Raw genomic sequence first — 18,289 nt, forward strand, 5'->3', positions numbered from 1 at the left:
TTCAGCCCCCACTCCTAGGGGTCCCAGGTGACCAATGGGGGTGGAGCCAGGCACAGAGTGTTCCAGGCTCCTTTCCCTGCAGTTGTCAACCTGCACTGAAACCTACCATGCCTGTCAGAGCCTAACTTACCAGCTTTTTCACGCAGCTAAATTGTGCAGAAAATTTATAGATTGCTTTGATTGGTCTTAAGTGATGTGCTGTTCTTGTTCAAATCTCTCTTTAAAACAACTGTAATTAAGATACAAACCTGGTATCCCAATAAAATACTCTCTGAACCCCATTCCTGTTACTGCTCGGGCCCCTCCCCTCATGACTGAAAAAAGAGAAACAGCCTCCATGACCTTCAAAAATCAAACCTGACAGTGAGTTCAGTACGTATGGAGATACCCATGGACTTGAGATTTTCTGAAAGTAGATAACGGTATTGCCTACAGTTTGGAAATGAGCTTTGTTTAAACTGTCTTCCTGGATATTGTGTACATTATGCATAAGGTTTGTTAATCATCTCCTCCTTCCCCAAAGGTTTGTTATCTGTAAGTTTGGAAGTTAATTCATGAAGGAGCAGAACATGTATTATTTATAAGTGTCTTTAGCATCTAGTAGCAGAGAGTGTCATGTTATTTAAAAATGGGATTCATTCTTCTGCGGAGTCAGTGCGCTAGGTCCCCTCTGTCATCCTGAAGTCGCCCCTATAAATAATGAGAACTCTTCTCTGTCAGAAGAGGGTTTGAGTCAAGTCTTTCCATTATTCATATCTTCCTAGTTTTGAGTAAATGTGTAGTCATTTAAAGGACTGAATGTTGAATTTTTCTGTTGCAAACATACTGGCCCATCTTCTACCTGAGAAGTTATGAAATAGCTCATAACTATAATCATTGTTGAGCTTTTCCAGTAGCTGAGTGGTAAAGAATCTGCATGCCAATGCAGGAGATGCGGGTTTGATCCTTGGGTTGGGATCCCCTGGAGGAGGAAGTGGCAACCCACTCCAGTATTCTTGCCTGGAGAATTACATGGACAGAGGAGCCTGGTGGGTTCATGGGGGTCACAAAGAGTTAGATATGACTGAAGAACTAAATACAGTAAATACATACAATAAATAAATAAAATAAATACAATAGTTATTGTATTCATTCAGATATATTTTTACTAGTTGCTACTTCCAAAACTGACTTGTTGAGGTATATAATATACTGAATTCTTTGTTGTTTTAATAAACTTCTAATTTTGAAGTAATTTTGTATTATGGTTCACTCTTGGTATTGCACATTTTGTGGTTCTTGACACGTGTCATGACATGTGTCCACTATTACTATATTGTGCAGAATTGTTGGACTGCTCTAAAGATCCCTGTGTTCCACCTAGTCATCTCTTCCCATCTCTGATTTTTGCAATGTCTCCATAGTTTTGCCATTCCCGGAATGTTATGTTCTTGGAATTATTGAAGAAAACATGACATTTCCTAAAGCATGGTTTAGCTGATTTTACTCAGGGAAGTACTTTGAGTTACTTTTGCCATAGTGGGCAGAGACTGGCCTCACATCCATCTGCAGGAGGGAAGAGGGGGGAGTTTGTAGTCCAGGAGTGAGGGGCTGGGGAGCAGGAGAGAGGAAGCATCAGAGGTGAGAGGGCATTCTGGCTGCACTGACCTCACAGGATGCCTCCTGAGAACAGGCATCACCTCGGTAAGGGTCCAGCAACTCAGCAGGATTCTTGCTAGAATGCAGAGAGAGACACAGAAGTACACAAATTGATATCTAGTCTGCACAGAGGAGTCTGACTCAAGTGTGGTCAAGGAGAGAGTCTTTGTGAGAATCATACAGTCTGCAGCCTTCTGAGACGGGCTTCTTCCACGTAGTCTTATGCATCTGAAGTTCCTCCATGTCTTTCATGGCTTGGCAGCTCATTTCTTTTTATCACTGAGTAGTATTTCACTGGGGCTTCCCTGGTGGCTCAGTTGTAGAGAAACTGCCTGCCAGTGCAGGAGACACAGGTTCAATCCTTGGATTGGGAAGATCCCTTGGAGAAGGAAATGGCAACCCATTCCAGTATTCTTGTCTGGGAAAATCTCATGGACAGAGTAGCCTGGCAGGTCTCAGAGAGTCAGACACAACTCAGGGACTAAGCAATAACAACAATAATATTCCATTATTTGGATGGACCACAGTTGATTTACCCATCTCCTACTGATGGACAGCTGGATGGCTCCCAAATCTTGGCAGTTATGAATGAAGCCACTATAAACATCTGTGTTTCAGGTTCCAAGAATGATTTCCTATTTATGGAAAAGCTGCAAAGATAGTGCAAAGCATTCCAAATATCCCTCACTCAGTTTTCCTAAGTGCTAACATCTTACCTGACCAGGGACATTTGTCAAAAGTAAGAGTTGGTTGGTGGTCAACTATTGACTGACTTCACTTTATTGCTGTTGTTATTTAGTCACTCAGCCATGTCCGACTCTTTGTGACCCTATGGACTGTAGCCCACCAGGCTCCTCTGTCCATGGAATTTCCCAGGCAAGAATACTAGAGTGGGCTGCCATTTCCTCCTCCAGGGGATCTTCTTGACCCAGGGATCAAACCTATGTCTCCTGCATTGGCAGGCGGCTTCTTTACCTCTGAGCCACCAGGGAAGCCCCAGACGTCACTTGGATTTCACTGGTTTTCATATTTGAGGATTCAGTCCAGGATACCGCACTTCAGTTTGGATGTGTCACAGTCATTAAATTCAGAAAATTCACCTTATCCTGAGAAAATGGATGTAACGATGTCAGCCACAGGAATCTGGTGTTGCTTAACCAATGAACAGAGGATGAGATGGTTGGATGGCATCACCGACTCAATGGACATGAGTTTGAGTAAACTCTGGGAGTTGGCAATGAACAGGGGGACATGTCGTGCTGCAGTCCATGGGGTCGCAAAGAGTTGGACACGACTGAGTGACTGAACTGAACATATTTAATTATGATACGGTTATTTTATGTAGAAGGTTTTGGAAAGTTTTTGTTGTTGTTTTAAGCAAAGCATACAGTTCCCACTGTGCAAAATTAAGATTTGCTTGATAAGGTCACCATTTGTAAACAAAATACTAAAACTTGTTGATGAAAGGGCATCTTAGGGTTTTTTCAAGACCCCAGAGACAGCCAGTTTCAGGCTTGTTTTTTAAACCTTTTATTTTGTATTGGAGTATAGCTGCTTAACAATGTTGGGATAGTTTCAGGTGAACAACAAAGGGACTCAGCCATACATACACATGTATCCATTCTCACCCAAACTGCCTTCTCATCCAGGCTGCCATATGATATTGAGCAGAGTGCTCTACAGTGAGTCCTTGTTGGCTATCCATTTTATATATAGCAGTGTGTACCTGTCCATCCCATGCTCCCTAACTATCCCTTCCCCCAGCCTTCCTCCTGGCCACCATAAGTTTGTTCTCTAAGTCTCTGAGTCTGTTTCTGTTTTGTAATTAAGACTCATTTGTATCATGTCCTTTTAGATGCCACATATAAGGGATGTCATACAATATTTCCCCTTCTCTGTCTGACTTACCTCACTCAGTATGATAATCTCTAGGTCCGTCCATGTTGCTGGAAATGGCACCACTTCATTCTTTTTGATGGTTGCCAAGTTGTAATAAAAGCTGTCAGGGCGTAGTTTTCCAAGTGGATGCAGTGGTGTTTGGCCAGGGCTCTAATAACTCTCTTACAAATGTTTTGCTGGCAGAAGGACTCCATGAAAGATGACAGAGGAGGTCATCGTCATAGCCAAGTGGGACTACACGGCCCAGCAGGATCAGGAGCTGGACATCAAGAAGAACGAGCGCCTGTGGCTACTGGACGACTCCAAGACGTGGTGGCGGGTGCGCAACGCAGCCAACCGGACAGGCTATGTGCCGTCCAACTACGTGGAGAGGAAGAACAGCCTGAAGAAGGGCTCCCTGGTGAAGAACATCAAGGACACGCTCGGTGAGTGGTGGGCGTGGCGGGACCCTGGGCTGAATCCCAGCCCGTCCCATCCTGGAGGGTGGGCACTCAGGGCGGGGCGTGGGTGGGTGGGTAGGAGGAGTTGTCACTTTCATTTGTGTTTGAGGAAAAAAGGCATCTTTCTACTTCTCAAGTCTCTGGACTTTGAGAGATGCAGTGCAGAAATGGTCTGTTTGTCGTTTCCTCAAGGTTTTCAAGTTTGGAGGTTTCTGAAGCTGACCCTTCTGTGTGTTTTGAACCTCCACTTCCCGCCCTGCACATCTCAGTCTCCTGGCATCAATGTTCTGGAGGGGCCTGAGATGGGCATTAGCCCCTGCAGGCACATCTACAGCTCCGCCTGGGTCATTCCCTCCAGTCTTCTCCCACAAAATACTGTGCATGGGACGTTTGCAAGTAGAGGAGGAGATGGTGAAAAGCACCTGGAACCTGGTGAATTGTTTCTCCCTGTTGAATTGGTGGCATTTCATGCCACAGTTGCACACGGTGGCAGCTAAGGTGGGGACTCGGAGGGGGCGGTATGATGCTGAGGCTGCTGGGGTGACTCACAGGAGGCCAGCTGGGTACCTGGCTTTCTTCCCATGCGTCTGTCCCCTTCCCTGGTGTCTGGACATGAGAGAGGCCACCTGGGTCCACTGGAGTTGATGGTGTCTGGTCTCGCCTTCATGTGGGCATCAGGCTTCCTTGCAGTAGTCACAGCTGCAGAGGGAGTAAGTTACTTCCTGAAGGTCAGGTCCATGGTGTCTCCTTCCGTGAGCACCATACAGTGGCCCCTGAGACCACTGGCTGTCACGGAGAGTTTGCTCTCAAAATAGGTCGGTGTTATCACCCATGTTACACATCCTTGAAGTTTTCCTTTTTATCTCTAACCTGAAAATTAGTTTCATTTGAGGAAGGGGAACGCGTAGGAAAACTGAAAGGAAAATTAAGCTCTGAGTGTGATGAGTGTTGCAAAGTATTCATCTTTCATTTTCTGCAATCTTGAGAAGTCAACTGACTTTCTTTGAAACCATACAAAACCTTCACCCACTGGGGAATAATTTTGTGTCATGGGTTAGGTTATTTCCATACTCTGAAAGAGAAATGAGACACTGCCTGCGTGTGGGTCACATCAGCTACTGTAGACCCTGCCCGATGGAGAAATTCTGCTTTTCATGAGCAATCTGATTCTTTTCCATGAAAGTGACACCCGTTTGTCTTTTTTTTCCAAGCTTGTCACTTGAAAGAAACACTGTTGTCTTGTGCGTATAACTCTCCGTTAACTGTGATCTAGAATTTCGGAAAGCGTGACTATGTAAATACTTTAGGAGTGCCCTGAACTTAGTTTTATTTCTTCTTTTCCTCATCCACTCAAGTCCCTTTTTTTGGGAGATGCTCAACATTGTTGATTTGTTTTGTCTTCTTTCTTATCATTTTAAAAAAATATATTCTCAAGATTCTAGTAAAGAATGATGTTGTTTAGTCGCTAAGTCATGTTTGACTCTTTGTGACCCCATGGACTGTGGCCTGCCAGGCTCCTCTGTCCATGGGATTTTCCAGGCAAGAAACCTGGAGTGGGTTGCCTTTTCCTCCTTCAGGGAATCTTCCCTACCCAGGGATCAAACACGCATCTCCTGCATTGGCAGGTGGATTCTTTACTGCTGAGCTATCAGGGAAGTCCAATAAAGAATGAAACACCCAGAAATGGGATGGATTGCCGGGGAGTGAAATAAGGTGAAGGTAGACCTCCAAATTACCTACAAATCCCCTTGAACAGCTTGTCCTTCCTCCCTTCAGCTTTTAGAACGAGAAGACAGCTGAGCTGTGAAGCACATCTGTGCTCTGGTTCGGTTTTCCATGAGCCATGGTCAGTCTCTGGGACTCCCAGGACTCAGGGAGCATCACTCAGACAGCTTGTCCACGTGTGGAGTGCCAGGCTTTCTCCCCCGCCCCAACAGATGGCCACCCAGCTCTGCAGGCTCATGTCTCCTTCCACGGAGCCAGCTAGTTCCATTTTGGGAGAACACAGATTGCTAGAAAGCTCTTCCTTAAATAGAATCAACATTCGCTCCTCTGTAACTCTCTCTGTGCAGCTCTCCTTGGCACTCGAGAGCTGTGCTGGGGAACCGTGCTCCTTTTCTGGGGACTAACCACCCTTTTCCACCCTTCCTCCCCTGTCAGGCCTTGGAAGCGTTTGCACCAACCGTTATTTACTGTAAAAACACCGACAAAGTTATGTTCTGAACATCCGTATCTATCCACAGCAGTTAATATTTATAGTCTAAGCAGTGGTCCTCAACCTTTTTGGCACCAGGGACTGTTTTCGTGGAAGACAGTTTTCCACAAGACTGGAGGGGAGAGGATGGTTCCAGGATGATTCAAACACGTTACATTTATTGTGCATGTTATTTCTATCATTCTCACATCATCTCCACCTCAGATCATTAGGCGTTAGATCCCGGAGATTAGGGACCCCTGCTCTAAAGGCTCATGGGGCTCAGTATTCCCATCGCCTGGGAGAAACGCCCCCCTTCGTGGTTGGTCTTTTTCACTTTGATGCGTTTACCCTGCTCACCCAAAGCCTTGCTTTTCTTGGACAAAGAGACCTTGTTAATCTGGGCTTGAGTCCTCCATCGACCCCTCAGGCAGTGTGACTGAAAAGGGAGGTACCCAACTAGAGGTCACTGTGGTGGAGTGACTTATCTCTCCATCATCATACCTGGCACAGTATCAGTGTTGAGAAGGAAAGTGCGAAGACTTTCCCCATCCTCTCCTGCCTCCTGCTGTCTTTGGAGCTAAGCCTTCCAAGGCTTCCTGTTTAAATCGCTGTGACCTGCGTGTTGTTGGAATTCCAGTGTGATCCTAGATGGATTACGGAGCCAGTGTATTTTCTCTCCACCATGCATCAGAAATAGTGAAAACAGGCTCAGAAACCACACCACATGTGTCAACCTTCTAATAGCTACTCATGACATCATCCATGTTTGTGATTCTACTGCTGTGGTTAAAGTCAGATTAAGATTTCCCCGGCAGACACCTGGCTTGGGACAAAACAGCACAGATTTTCCAGCAAAGTCCCTGTGTACCACATACGTGTTGAGATCTCTAGCTGCAGACACCTGTGATCCACAGAGCCTCTCCTGCTTTTTTACATTCCTGCACTGGGTTGAGGTTGGTCGCCAGTTTAATTCAATCACTTCTCATCCTTTGTTAGACAGAAAGCAGTGCTTGTAGGCATGCTCAGTCGTGTCCAAGTCTTTACAACCACATGGGCTGTAGCCCGCCAGGCTCCTCTGTCCATGGCATTTTCTAGGCAAGAATACTAGGTTGCCATGCCCTCCTTCAGAGGATCTTCCCGACCCAGGGATCAAACCTGACTCTCTTCTGTCTCCTTCATTGGCAGGCAGACTCTTTACCATTAGTGCCGTTTGGGAAGCCCCCAGACAAAAAGCAGTGCCTTCCCCCCGAAGAGCTCTCTGTTAGGAAACAAATAACATTCTTTTTTTTCTTTTAATAATTTATAATTAAGTAAAACAACATGAGTACTTCTTTGCATGCAGGCTGTGCACTGATGCATACATGCAACCATAGATTTCTCCTATTCAGCTCATGGCCATGAACAGTCAAAGAGAACTTTTCCAGTGATAACAAGGAACCGTCCTTATGAATTGCTTCTCCTGGCAGAGTGCAGATAATGTTTTAAAGGCTCAGCACATCCCTGGGCTCTGACCTGGCCTTGGTATTTCCATGACCTGACTCCTAAAACCATGCAGGTGAGGTGTTGTCAAGCCATGTGCTAAATCTTCTTAGCTGGGGAGGTATTTTACCAAAGACCTATCTTTCTTGCTACTTCTCGACAGCAGCTGGAACCTGCTGCAGCCCCAAAGGTTAACTGTCTTCTCAGTGGTCACCTTAGGCCCAGGTACTGACCAGGCTGCCTAGAGAACCACGGCTCCATTAGAACCTGCTAGTAGCCACCAGTGGCGGGTTGGCTCCAAGGCCCACATGTCCACTGCTGACTGCCCTCCATGGTGTCTTGAACCAGCAGTGGGCTGCCACCAGGACTGTTCTTAGCCTTGGCCTCTATGTGACCTGACCTGAGGCCAGTTAGTCACCTGCCGGTGGTTAGCACCACGACTCCACCTCTCTGAGTTCACGCCAGACCCGGGAGCAGAGAGAGGGTGCTGAAGGACCACTGCTCACTCTTTGAAGTATACCTCGTGCTGTCTGGTTTGAGACTTGTGGTTGGAGCGGGGCTGGTCCTGGGAGTGAAATTCCCCAGGTTCCTCATAGCATATCCATGTGGGGTTGACTGAGCGACTTAACTTCTGCAAGAAAACACACAGACGGGACAACTTGGGATTTTTTTTTTTAATTTTTTTATTTTATATTGGAGTATAACAGATTAACAACGTTGTAGTAGTTTCAGGGGTGAACAGCAGTGGGACTGAGTCATACATATACATATATCCATTCTCCTCCACCTAATTCTCCTCCCATCCAGGCTGCCACATAACATTGAATAGAGTTACCTGTGCTGTATGTAGGTACTTTTTTTTTTAACCAACTTGAATATCAGGCTTTAACTGGGTGGGCATTTGACAGGACTTTATAGCAAAGATAAGCAGCTAGGATGTTAAAAGGAAATTCTAGTGGTATGAAGTTCTCTATTTTAGAGACCAGGGTCTTATTCATAAAGCTTGAGTAGTGTGTGAGTATGACAGTGAACATGTGTGAGTGTTAACACCCTGATTTTGATGATAGGGTTGTGTTGAGGAGGAGTCTGTCTTTGTGTATGGAAATGCACTCCACGTATTGAGGTAATGGGACAGGACACTGGCAGCTTGCTCTCAGAGAGCTCAAGAAAACAGACATCTTTTGTGCTTTTCTTACAACTTTCAGTTCAGTTCTGTTTAGTCGCTCAGTCGTGTCCGACTCTTTGTGACCCCATGAATTGTAGCATGCCAGTCCTCCCTGTCCATCACCAACTCCCGGAGTTTACCCAAACTCATGTCCATTGAGTCAGTGATGCCATCTAGCCATCTCCTCCTCTGTCGTCCCCTTCTCCTCCTGCCCCCAATCCCTCCCAGCATCAGGGTCTTTTCCAGTGAGTCAGCTCTTCACATGAGGTGGCCAGAGTTTCACCTTCAGCATCAGTCCTTCCAGTGAACACCCAGGACTGGTCTCCTTTAGGATGGACTGGTTGGATCTCCTTGCAGTCCAAGGGACTCTCAAGAGTCTTCTCCAATACCACAGTTCAAAAGCATCAATTCTTCAGCACTCAGCTTTCTTCACAGTCCAACTCTCACATCCATACATGACCACTGGAAAAACCATATAGCCTTGACTAGACGGACCTTTGCTGTCAAAGCAATGTCTCTGCTTTTTAATATGCTATCTAGGTTGGTCATAACTTTCCTTCCAAGGAATAAGTGTCTTTTAATTTCATGGCTGCATTCACCATCTGCAGTGATTTTGGAACCCAAAAAATAAAGTCTACCACTGTTTCCACTGTTTCCCCATCTATTTGCCATGAAGTGATGGGACCAGATACCATGATCTTTGTTTTCTGAATGTTGAGTTTTAAGCCAACTTTTTCATTCTCCTCTTTCACTTTCATCAAGAGGCTTTTTACCAAACATTAAACCAAATGGGCAGATATAAAGTGGCCTAGGTTCAATTCCTGGATCTGGAAGATCCCCTGGAGAAGGAAATGGCAACTCACTCCAGTATTCTTGCCTGGAAAATCCCATGGACAGAGGAGCCTGGCAGGCTGCAGTCCATGGGTCGCGAGAGTGAGTCGGACATGACTGAGGGACTAAACCACCACAACCATTCAGAGATCAGAGGATCACTGAGCACCTGCTGAGATTGGACCTGAAAATGAGGCTGCCACTGGACGTGAACATGCCGACTGACTCTTCCCCAGAACATCCCCAGGCCGTGGCTTAGAACTTTCTGTAATCATTCAGCAGTCCTTTTTGGGTCTACAGCAGGCAGGGGAGGGAATCTTACTTCTTGCTGGACCAGTCCAGGCTGCTTCAGCCAGTTCAATAAGCACATCTTTGTTACAACAGAGACGGAAGAGAAAGATGGTCAGAAAGCCCCTCGGGGCCCCACCTCTGTGATGCTGCAGCCTTGGGGTGCCCTCTCAGGCCCCACAGATCTGTGGGTCTCTGCTGTGGTCACAGGCATCCTCGGCGGACCTGAGCAAGGCAGGCAGCAGGCGGTCTGTCCAAATGAGCCCAGGGCGAGGAATGCCTCGGTCCGTGATTATCTCAGGCAGAGCTCGAGTTGTCCCTCCCTCTCTCTGTCCGTTGGAAGTCCCTCTGAGCTCCTTGGTTCCTGCTGAGTCACCTCTGGGAACAATAGCCAAAGGCTTTGAGATGGGTGTAGACGTGCTGTGGGACCAGCCCGTGTCCTTGGCTGTGTGTGCATCAGGAGTGGAGCCTGGTGGGACAGAAGAAGGGGTAGCACTCAGCCCCTGGGTCTTGAGTGTGGGTGGACCGGAGGAGCAACCCTGGCCCAGATGCCTGGGGCTCGTTGGAACAGTGGTGCTGTCCCCCATGGGCCACTGGAAAAGACTGGACAGTACCCCTCGGCTCCTCTTTTATCCTTCTGGAAGCATTGGTGCATCCAGTCACTCCTGGCCTCACCTGCAAGGCTGTGTTGGTTTTCTCCCACCCGTGCTGTCCCCTGGGACCGTAGAGGACTAGCTACTCATGAGCATCCTTTACTCTGGGCCCCGAGTGACTCACTTATCAATAACTCAGCCCGGTTCCTTTAATGTTGCGGGGAGCAGGAGCTGTTAATGAAAATGATTGAGAAGTCAAATGTCCCAGGAGTATACCTCCTCCTCTTCTGTAAATTCTTTTCCATTTTGGCAGCAGTCTCATTGGCAGCAAGCACATTCTCTTGTCTTTGCCATTCACAGGCTTTGGTATGACACTGTTTCTGCACTCAGATAGCCCTCAGAATTGTCATCTCTTTGAAACACCTGTCTTTTATCAAGCTGTTCATTGAAAGAAGGCATACTTATTTAAAAAACTTTTGGAAAATAGGATAAAACAGAAATCACCTGTGATCTTATCACCCAGAAGTAATGGCTGTTGGCATTTGCATCTGTTTGCTCAGTACACACATAGAATCAAAATAAGATTGTGGAGGGGACTTCCTGCTGGAGTCAGTACTGGCTGTCACCAGGCAGCTGGTGCTCAAGTATCTGCCCTTTCTGCCGAAGCCTGATTTCAACACATGCTGGAAAGGAGGTTTACTGTGTGAGTTTGGTCCATGCCTCCTTGCTTGGTCAGTGGTCAGGATGCTCAGTGTTTTTGTATTTTCTACAAACAACCTAAGAGGAGAAGCTGATTCCTTACATTTGTCTTATAAGTAGTTTGGTTTTCTAGGTTGAATGTCCATAAAGGATAAGGAAATCACTGATAGTCTTTCTACATGTCACTTAAACATAACTTCCTAAATGAAGTCATCGTCTAAGGAACCAGTACAAAAAAGTACTTTTTTTTTTTTTTCCATTTCAAAAAAGTACAAAACCAAACCACTCCCCTGATGCTGAAGCTCCACTACTTTGGCCACCTGATGCAAAGAGCCGACTCATTGGAAAAGACCCTGATGCTGGGGAAGATTGAAGGCAAAAGGAGAAGAGGGCGACAGGATGAGATGGTTGGATGGCATCACAGACTCAATGCACATGAGTTTGAGCAAGCTCCAGGAAATGGTGAAGGACAGGGGAGCCTGACATACTGCAGTTCATGGGGTCACACAGAGTCAGACATGACTAAGGGATTGCACAACAGCAAACCACCCCCTAAGTTTTTATGCAGCGCATGCAAAGAATATTGAGAGATCTCAGTTTGATTTTAAACATCTAGCTTCTCCAATTATCATCTCTTTACCATGTTATAGCAAGGACTCTGGGTTTTCAGAGCCACTTTTAACACTTGAGGTTTACCTCTTCAGTTTCTGCTGTATAATCTATACAGTTGTACGAACCTGAATTACATATAACATGCCATGATTTAGAACTCTCTAGATTTCTGTCTCACGAGATCATTCATAGTATAGACGACCTGCCAAATGCAGTGCCCACAGACAGTGGAGACGTCTACAGAAACTGTGGTGCCAGCACCCAAAATAAACTTGGATTTGTCTCCGTGTATCATGAGCGTCCAAGTATTTAGAACAAAAAATGTAAAACAACTCACAACAGATCAGTGGGTGGATAATTAGAGAGAAAATAGAGACAGATTGTTCAGAAGAATGCTAATGGGAGAAAAGCCAGGAGGGGCCATGGGAAGGAGGAGGGGCTGCCCCCTGGAGAAGCCGGGGGGGGAAGCAGGTATGCAGTGAGTGACACGGGGGTTGTGAAACCAGATGCGTCATCCCCTGGCCCCTTGTGCCCCGGGGAAGGACGAGGACAGCAGGTAAGGTATTTCCCAGTTTCTTTCCCAGCAACTGGCACCTAAGTTGCTTCTTATTAAAATAATCATTTTTCTAAAGAACACCCTTTCTTGACTCAAGTTACTCAAGTGGGAGCCTTCAGTTTTAGAAGAAACGTGGACTAAAAATGTTGAGAGTTTAAGTAAAGCCTTCTTACCGTGTTTCTAACTGTGCTTTCCCATATGGCCTGGCTCATTTTTAGACCCGATGCATATGTCTCAAACGTTCCTTTCCCCGATTACACATTCACGCCTGTCCCCGGGGGCCAGTGTGGGTGCGGGGGACATTGTTCAGGGCTGGTGCCATGGAACTGACTGCAGAGCCCCTCAGGCTGCTGGCCAAGCAGACCCCTTCTCTCCTGCACCCCCGGCCCTGTGCCCACCACTGCTCTAGGTATGGAGGGCAGGTGGGCATCTGGAGGGCCCCAGCTGACCAGAGCTGGCCAGGGTCTGATTGTAGAGCATCAGCAGTTTTGGGCAGGCTGGATGTTCCTTTGTTCCTCACTGAGCATTTGTTCACGTCATGTTTGTCTCCAAGTCGTTCCCTGATCTCTCCAGGCTGCTGTCGCTTTCTCTCAACTCTCAGCTTCCTTTCTCTGCTTCTGAACTCATGGATTCTGTGAGCATGCGGATTGTCCCAGTGGTTCTCACAGCTGGGAAGCTTCTGGAGGTCAGGTCTTGGGGAGTGTTCAGGCTGGGGCTATGCCTCCATTTCCTCCTGGAAGCCAGCTGTCCTGGGGTGGCTGTTTGCAGGGAACCTTCATCAGTTTTGTGTTTTTGATTTTTCAGGAGCAAAACAGTTGAGTGTCTGACTTGGGAAATTTACAAGTGGGCATTTCTAGTGGAGCGTGAATTGGTGGTGAAGTGGTCGGGGTGTCCTTCTGCACTGATGTGAGGTAATGGTCCTGTCATGTTAGCCCATGTGCTCAGCCAAACGCTAGTGACAAGGGTTGGCCGTAGGAGCCAGGTGGACCACTTCCAGTTCTCCTGTGGTTGTTTCTTATAGCCTAGTGTGTACAGTCGAGTTTGAAAAGTGAGGTTCATTTGACAGCTTGGTGTCTCTGTAGAGTCCTGGCAAGACCCTGGAGATGACCTGGCCCAGAGGTCTTCTGTGACAATCAGGCAGGTTGACATACTTGTCCAGGGTAACAAAGTGCTTCGCAGCACAGCTGGGAGCAACCCCAGGCCACGCTGGGTGGCGGGAATTGGGGTCTGGAGTCCAGCCCCTTAGTACCTCTCTTGGAGCCCGCATGTGCCTTGTTACCAGCGTGTGCCTCATCCAGAGTGGCATGTGGTCCTAGAGCCTTGGGAGATGGGGCGTCTCTTTCACTCCCTCCCTGAAGGCCCACTTTGCATTGAGGAGCATCTTCTCCTGGGACACTTCAGAGGGGCCCTTGTGTCTCAGCAGCTCCCAACCCATCAGGCAGGACTGGTCAGCTGGGCACACTCCACCCACCCAAGCCCCGCAGGAGCATTTTAGGGAAAAAACAGACACATGCACGTCTCTGGAGAAAGCACCATCTGTTGTTTTCTCCACTGGACCTTTGTCCTCACCCAGAAAGGAAAACAACGTATGGACTGATAATAGCGGTAAACACCATGACCACAGTTGTACAGCTCCTGCTGTGAGTTGGACACTACACACGTCCTTTCCTCAGGCTTCGGACCCTCACGATTGCCTCACCCACCCCCGCAGGGCTACTGACATCCTTGTGTTACAGATGCAGAAACCCAGTAGAGAGAGTGCAGAACCGCCAGGCCACAGGCCAGTGGGGCAGGAGCCAAGCTTGAAGCCTGGTCAGAACTGGGGTTCAGTTGTCCACCAGCCATTCACCTCACAAATGTGTTGACCCTGTGTGCACTCTGTTGTTCGTTATTGTATTTCATTTTACTGAGCAGGTGTGGGCTCAAAAAGTTGCTCCTGTGAGCTTCTGCCAGTGACAGATGCTAAGTGATGCTTCAGAAGGTCATAGTGAATGCTTGCCACCTCCCAACCACCGCCCCACTCCCCCAGGCACATCACATTCAGAGATGCTTGTGCTGATGGATCGGGTATATGTGTTGAGAGGTACTAAATATGTATTTTTAATTACAATTTATAATGAAAACCTTTCAAAAATTCTTTTCCCTGGCATCTGTGCTACCATTTGACTTTCACATTTGGTAGAAAATCCTATGCTTCTGAACCAGTTTTTTTTTTTTCAGGCTTACACATTCAGTTATGTTATTTGCCTGCCTGTTCATGGGGGAACGGGCTCTCTTAGGAGCAAGAATGGAAGTTCTGCTTCTGGACTCGTGGACCCATGTGATGATGTGCTTTGCCCTGACACGTCTCCCTCTGCGCCAGGTCCTGGCAAGTCTGCCCACTGGAAAGGGGACTATCTGGGCACACGGATGGTGACTCGCTCCTTTGTCCCATCATCCCGACCCAGGCCATGTGGGTTTGCCACAGGGATGGGAGGTCCCATCCATCCGACAGCCATCCATTTCTCCTTCCTCCCTCTGGTCCTGGACATCCGCTTCTTGAACTTGGGGCTCCATATGGCATATAATAGCACATTTCATTGCAGGGTAAGGGATAAGCCTAAGGTGCACACGCCTAGGAATAAAAAAAGTAAAACCTCCTGGGTTTACTGCAGCTTGAGAGAGTAGGGGCACAGAGGGGTGGGTCAGGAAATGGTGCTGTCAGGTTCCAGGGACATAGCCTGGCTAGAGTAGGGCCTCCCACCCTGGCCGTGGAGTTGCTGGCTTACAGACGTGGTGCCTGGACAGGGGAGGATCTTAAGGCATGTGGAGGGTCAGCAGCATGTACTTGGAGGTGGGGGGCAGGGGTGGGTACCAGGCTGCTCCTAACTAACCTGAGCTCTGCGGGCAGCCCAGGTGTGTATCCCTGAAGAGATCAGTCTGCAAGGACTGGATGGGGCAGATGAACTTGTGATGGTGAGATAGAAGATGGAGCTTGTTGAGCAGGCAAACATGAGTTGAATGCCTGCCCTGAGCCAGGCCCCAGGCCCTGGGAAGATGAGTGCAGCAAGGGGAGAGGGCGCTGCGCAGGTGGGTGTGTGCTCGCAGGCCTGGGGGCCCCAGTCGCCCATGAGGGGAACCTCACCGTGCTGCTGGTGTTGCTGATGGGTCTGGTGCTGAGCACATCCAGGGATCAGTCCCCGTTTTCCTCTGGAGGGAAGGCATTTAGCGAGGGTGACAGTGGTGCTGAGCTGAGTACGTGTCTGGGGCAAGAATGCCAGCCTGGGCGGGTCCACTCTGGGAGCCAGCAGTGCCCAGCTCCCCGTGGTCCAGGCCATCATGACACCTACTTTTATTCCTCTGATCTCCCCACCCGACAGGGGAGTAGGAACAAAGGGAATTCTCAGGACCAAGCTGTCTGTGTGCTGTTTAGTCCCTCAGTCATGTCTGACTCTGTGCCACTCCATGGCCTGTAGCCTGCCAGGCTCCTCTGTCTGTGGGATTTCCCAGGGAAAAATACTGGGTGGGTTGCCATTTGTTCTTCCAGGGAATCTTCCCTACCCAGGGATCTAACCCTGAGTCTCCTGCATCAGCAGGTGGGTTCTTTACCACTGAGCCACCTGGGAAGCCCAAACTGTCTTTACTGCAGGGAATTAAGGGAGAGAGAAGTACAAGCTATCCATAGAAGTGCATTGGTGTCCTTTTGGGAAAAAAGCAAAAGATCTGCCAGTGGCCACAGTTTCCCTACTGTGAAAGCTCCCATGCTGGTGTACGGAGGCATGGTGGGCAAGTGGCCACCTCTCAGAAAAGCCCAAGAAGCACAGCCAACCCCACAGTCCAGGGGTCGTCCCCAACTTGGGCATCGTGTCTTCCTCCCTAGGCTCGCTTCTGCAAGGTTGCGGAATTCTGTGCATTTTAAGCAGGTTAAATAATTTTTACCCTAGGGCTTTTCAAGCTGTATTCCTCATGCACAGGAAGTAATGTTTCAGGTGACAGCTTGGCCCTGACTCACATATGTAACCGAAGCAGCAGTTCTGTTTGATGCACTCTGACATCTTCTGCTTTGTTTCCTTTTAAAAAGAAGACAGTGCGCACATACAGGCTGCTCAGACCCTCTTAAAACTGATTTTCTGATCCACTTGTGGGTTTGCCACCAGAATATGAAAAATTCTGCCTTAAATTTACTGCATGCGCTGTTTATTCTCTAAATCACTCATCGCTACTTGTGCGAAATCTGTGCAGTTTTGAAAGAAAAGAAGGGAAGGAAGGAGAAGGGTATGGGTTTCTCCCCAGTGTTGCTGCTCTGTTGCCATCCTGGAAGGGAGCCGAGTGTCCCCAGAGTGGAGGACAGGTGGTGGCCGGCAGAGCAGGACAGGCTTGAGGAGAGCTAGGGAGGGTCTTCAAGGTCATTTGGTCCAATTTCCCACCCACAACACAGAAGATACCTCTGTCCTGATGCAGAAGATGGATACCTTTTTTGTTTGTTTTGTTTTCCTCCTAGTGACATATGACTGCTCTCATCATTTTCAGACTTTACACTGTTTTATTCTCTTGGTTTGCTGGTGCTCTGGCTTTTTTTTTTTTTTTTTCTTTTTTGAGGAAAGCAGAGATCAGATATGTTAATTCCCAGCTTTCAGGCATTTGGCCACTGTTACCTCTGTTGTTGACTGGTTGGTCACCAGCCAGGGGGCCGAGTCCGTTCTGTATCCGTGTGCAGGCACTGCCCCTTGGCTGGGACCCTGCGTGGAGCCCTTGCAGGGTCCCACTCCGCTGAACCGAGTCCCTGCGCTGAGCTTTGCTGTTTCTCCACAGGCCTCGGAAGGACCCGCCGGAAGACGAGCGCACGCGATGCATCCCCCACGCCCAGCACGGACGCGGAGTTCCCCGCCAACGGGGGCGGCGCCGACCGCATCTACGACCTCAGCATCCCCGCCGTGGTCAAGTTCGCGTATGCAGCAGAGCGCGAGGACGAGCTGTCGCTGGTGAAGGGCTCACGCGTCACCGTCATGGAGAAGTGCAGCGACGGCTGGTGGCGGGGCAGCTACAACGGCCAGGTGGGCTGGTTCCCGTCCAACTACGTGCTGGAGGAGCTGGACGAGGCAGCCGGCGACGCGCCCGGGGGCTCGAGCCTGCGGCCCGGCGCCACGCTCAGCAATGGGCAGGGCGCGCGGGCGCTGCAGGTGGTGCAGACGCTGTACCCTTTCAGCTCGGTCACCGAGGAGGAGCTCAACTTCGACAAGGGCGAGACCATGGAGGTGATCGAGAAGCCCGAGAACGACCCCGAGTGGTGGCGCTGCCGCAACGCGCGTGGCCAGGTCGGCCTGGTACCCAAGAACTACGTGGTGGTGCTCAGCGAGGGCCCGGCCCCGCACGCTGGCTCCGGACCCGCGGGGCCTGCTCGTGCCGGCCGGTTTGCAGGCCGTGAGTGGTACTACGGGAACGTGACTCGCCACCAGGCCGAGTGCGCACTCAACGCGCGGGGCGTTCAGGGCGACTTCCTTGTGCGGGACAGCGAGTCCTCGGTGAGTGCAAGATGGGGTGGGTGGGCAGAGGGGTATGCGTGTGTTTGTGTCTGGGTGTGCACATATGGGGGTATCTCTGAGTGTGCACCAGGCATACAGGGCGACTTCTTCCTACCTAAGAGCGAGTCTTCAGTGAGTACAGGGTTGGGTGGGTGGAGGGGTGTGCATGTGTGCACATGTGTGTGTGTGCATCTCTGTATAGTGTGTACCAGGTGTGTAGGGCGACTCTCATCAAGACAATCATTGGTGAGCATGGGGCAGGGTGGGTGAAGGGGTGTGTACACGTGTTTGGGTGTGCACAGGTGTGCATCTCGCTATGTGTGCATGTGTGTACCCGGCATGCAGGGCAACTTCTTTGTCAAGACAGAGAGTGCTCAGTGAGTGTGGGGAG

The 18,289-nt window shown here is 49.0% G+C and overlaps 1 protein-coding gene across 4 annotated transcripts in view; it reads left to right on the forward strand.

The window, feature by feature from the left end:
* Positions 1 to 18,289, forward strand: part of NCK2 (NCK adaptor protein 2) — a 114,465-nt gene that overhangs the window by 84,365 nt on the left and 11,811 nt on the right. For 3 of the 4 annotated variants that reach the window (XM_065929188.1, XM_065929187.1, XM_065929186.1), the window contains 2 exons: positions 3,721 to 3,962; positions 17,189 to 17,898. In XM_065929188.1, the coding sequence (XP_065785260.1) occupies positions 3,737 to 3,962; positions 17,189 to 17,898 (936 nt within the window). In that variant the 5' untranslated portion in view covers positions 3,721 to 3,736. The remainder of the gene's footprint in view (positions 1 to 3,720; positions 3,963 to 17,188; positions 17,899 to 18,289) is intronic. The other variant, XM_065929189.1, reaches the window with a different exon arrangement.

The sequence above is a fragment of the Muntiacus reevesi genome, chromosome 3 (assembly GCF_963930625.1).
Source record: "Muntiacus reevesi chromosome 3, mMunRee1.1, whole genome shotgun sequence".
NCBI lineage: Eukaryota > Metazoa > Chordata > Mammalia > Artiodactyla > Cervidae > Muntiacus > Muntiacus reevesi.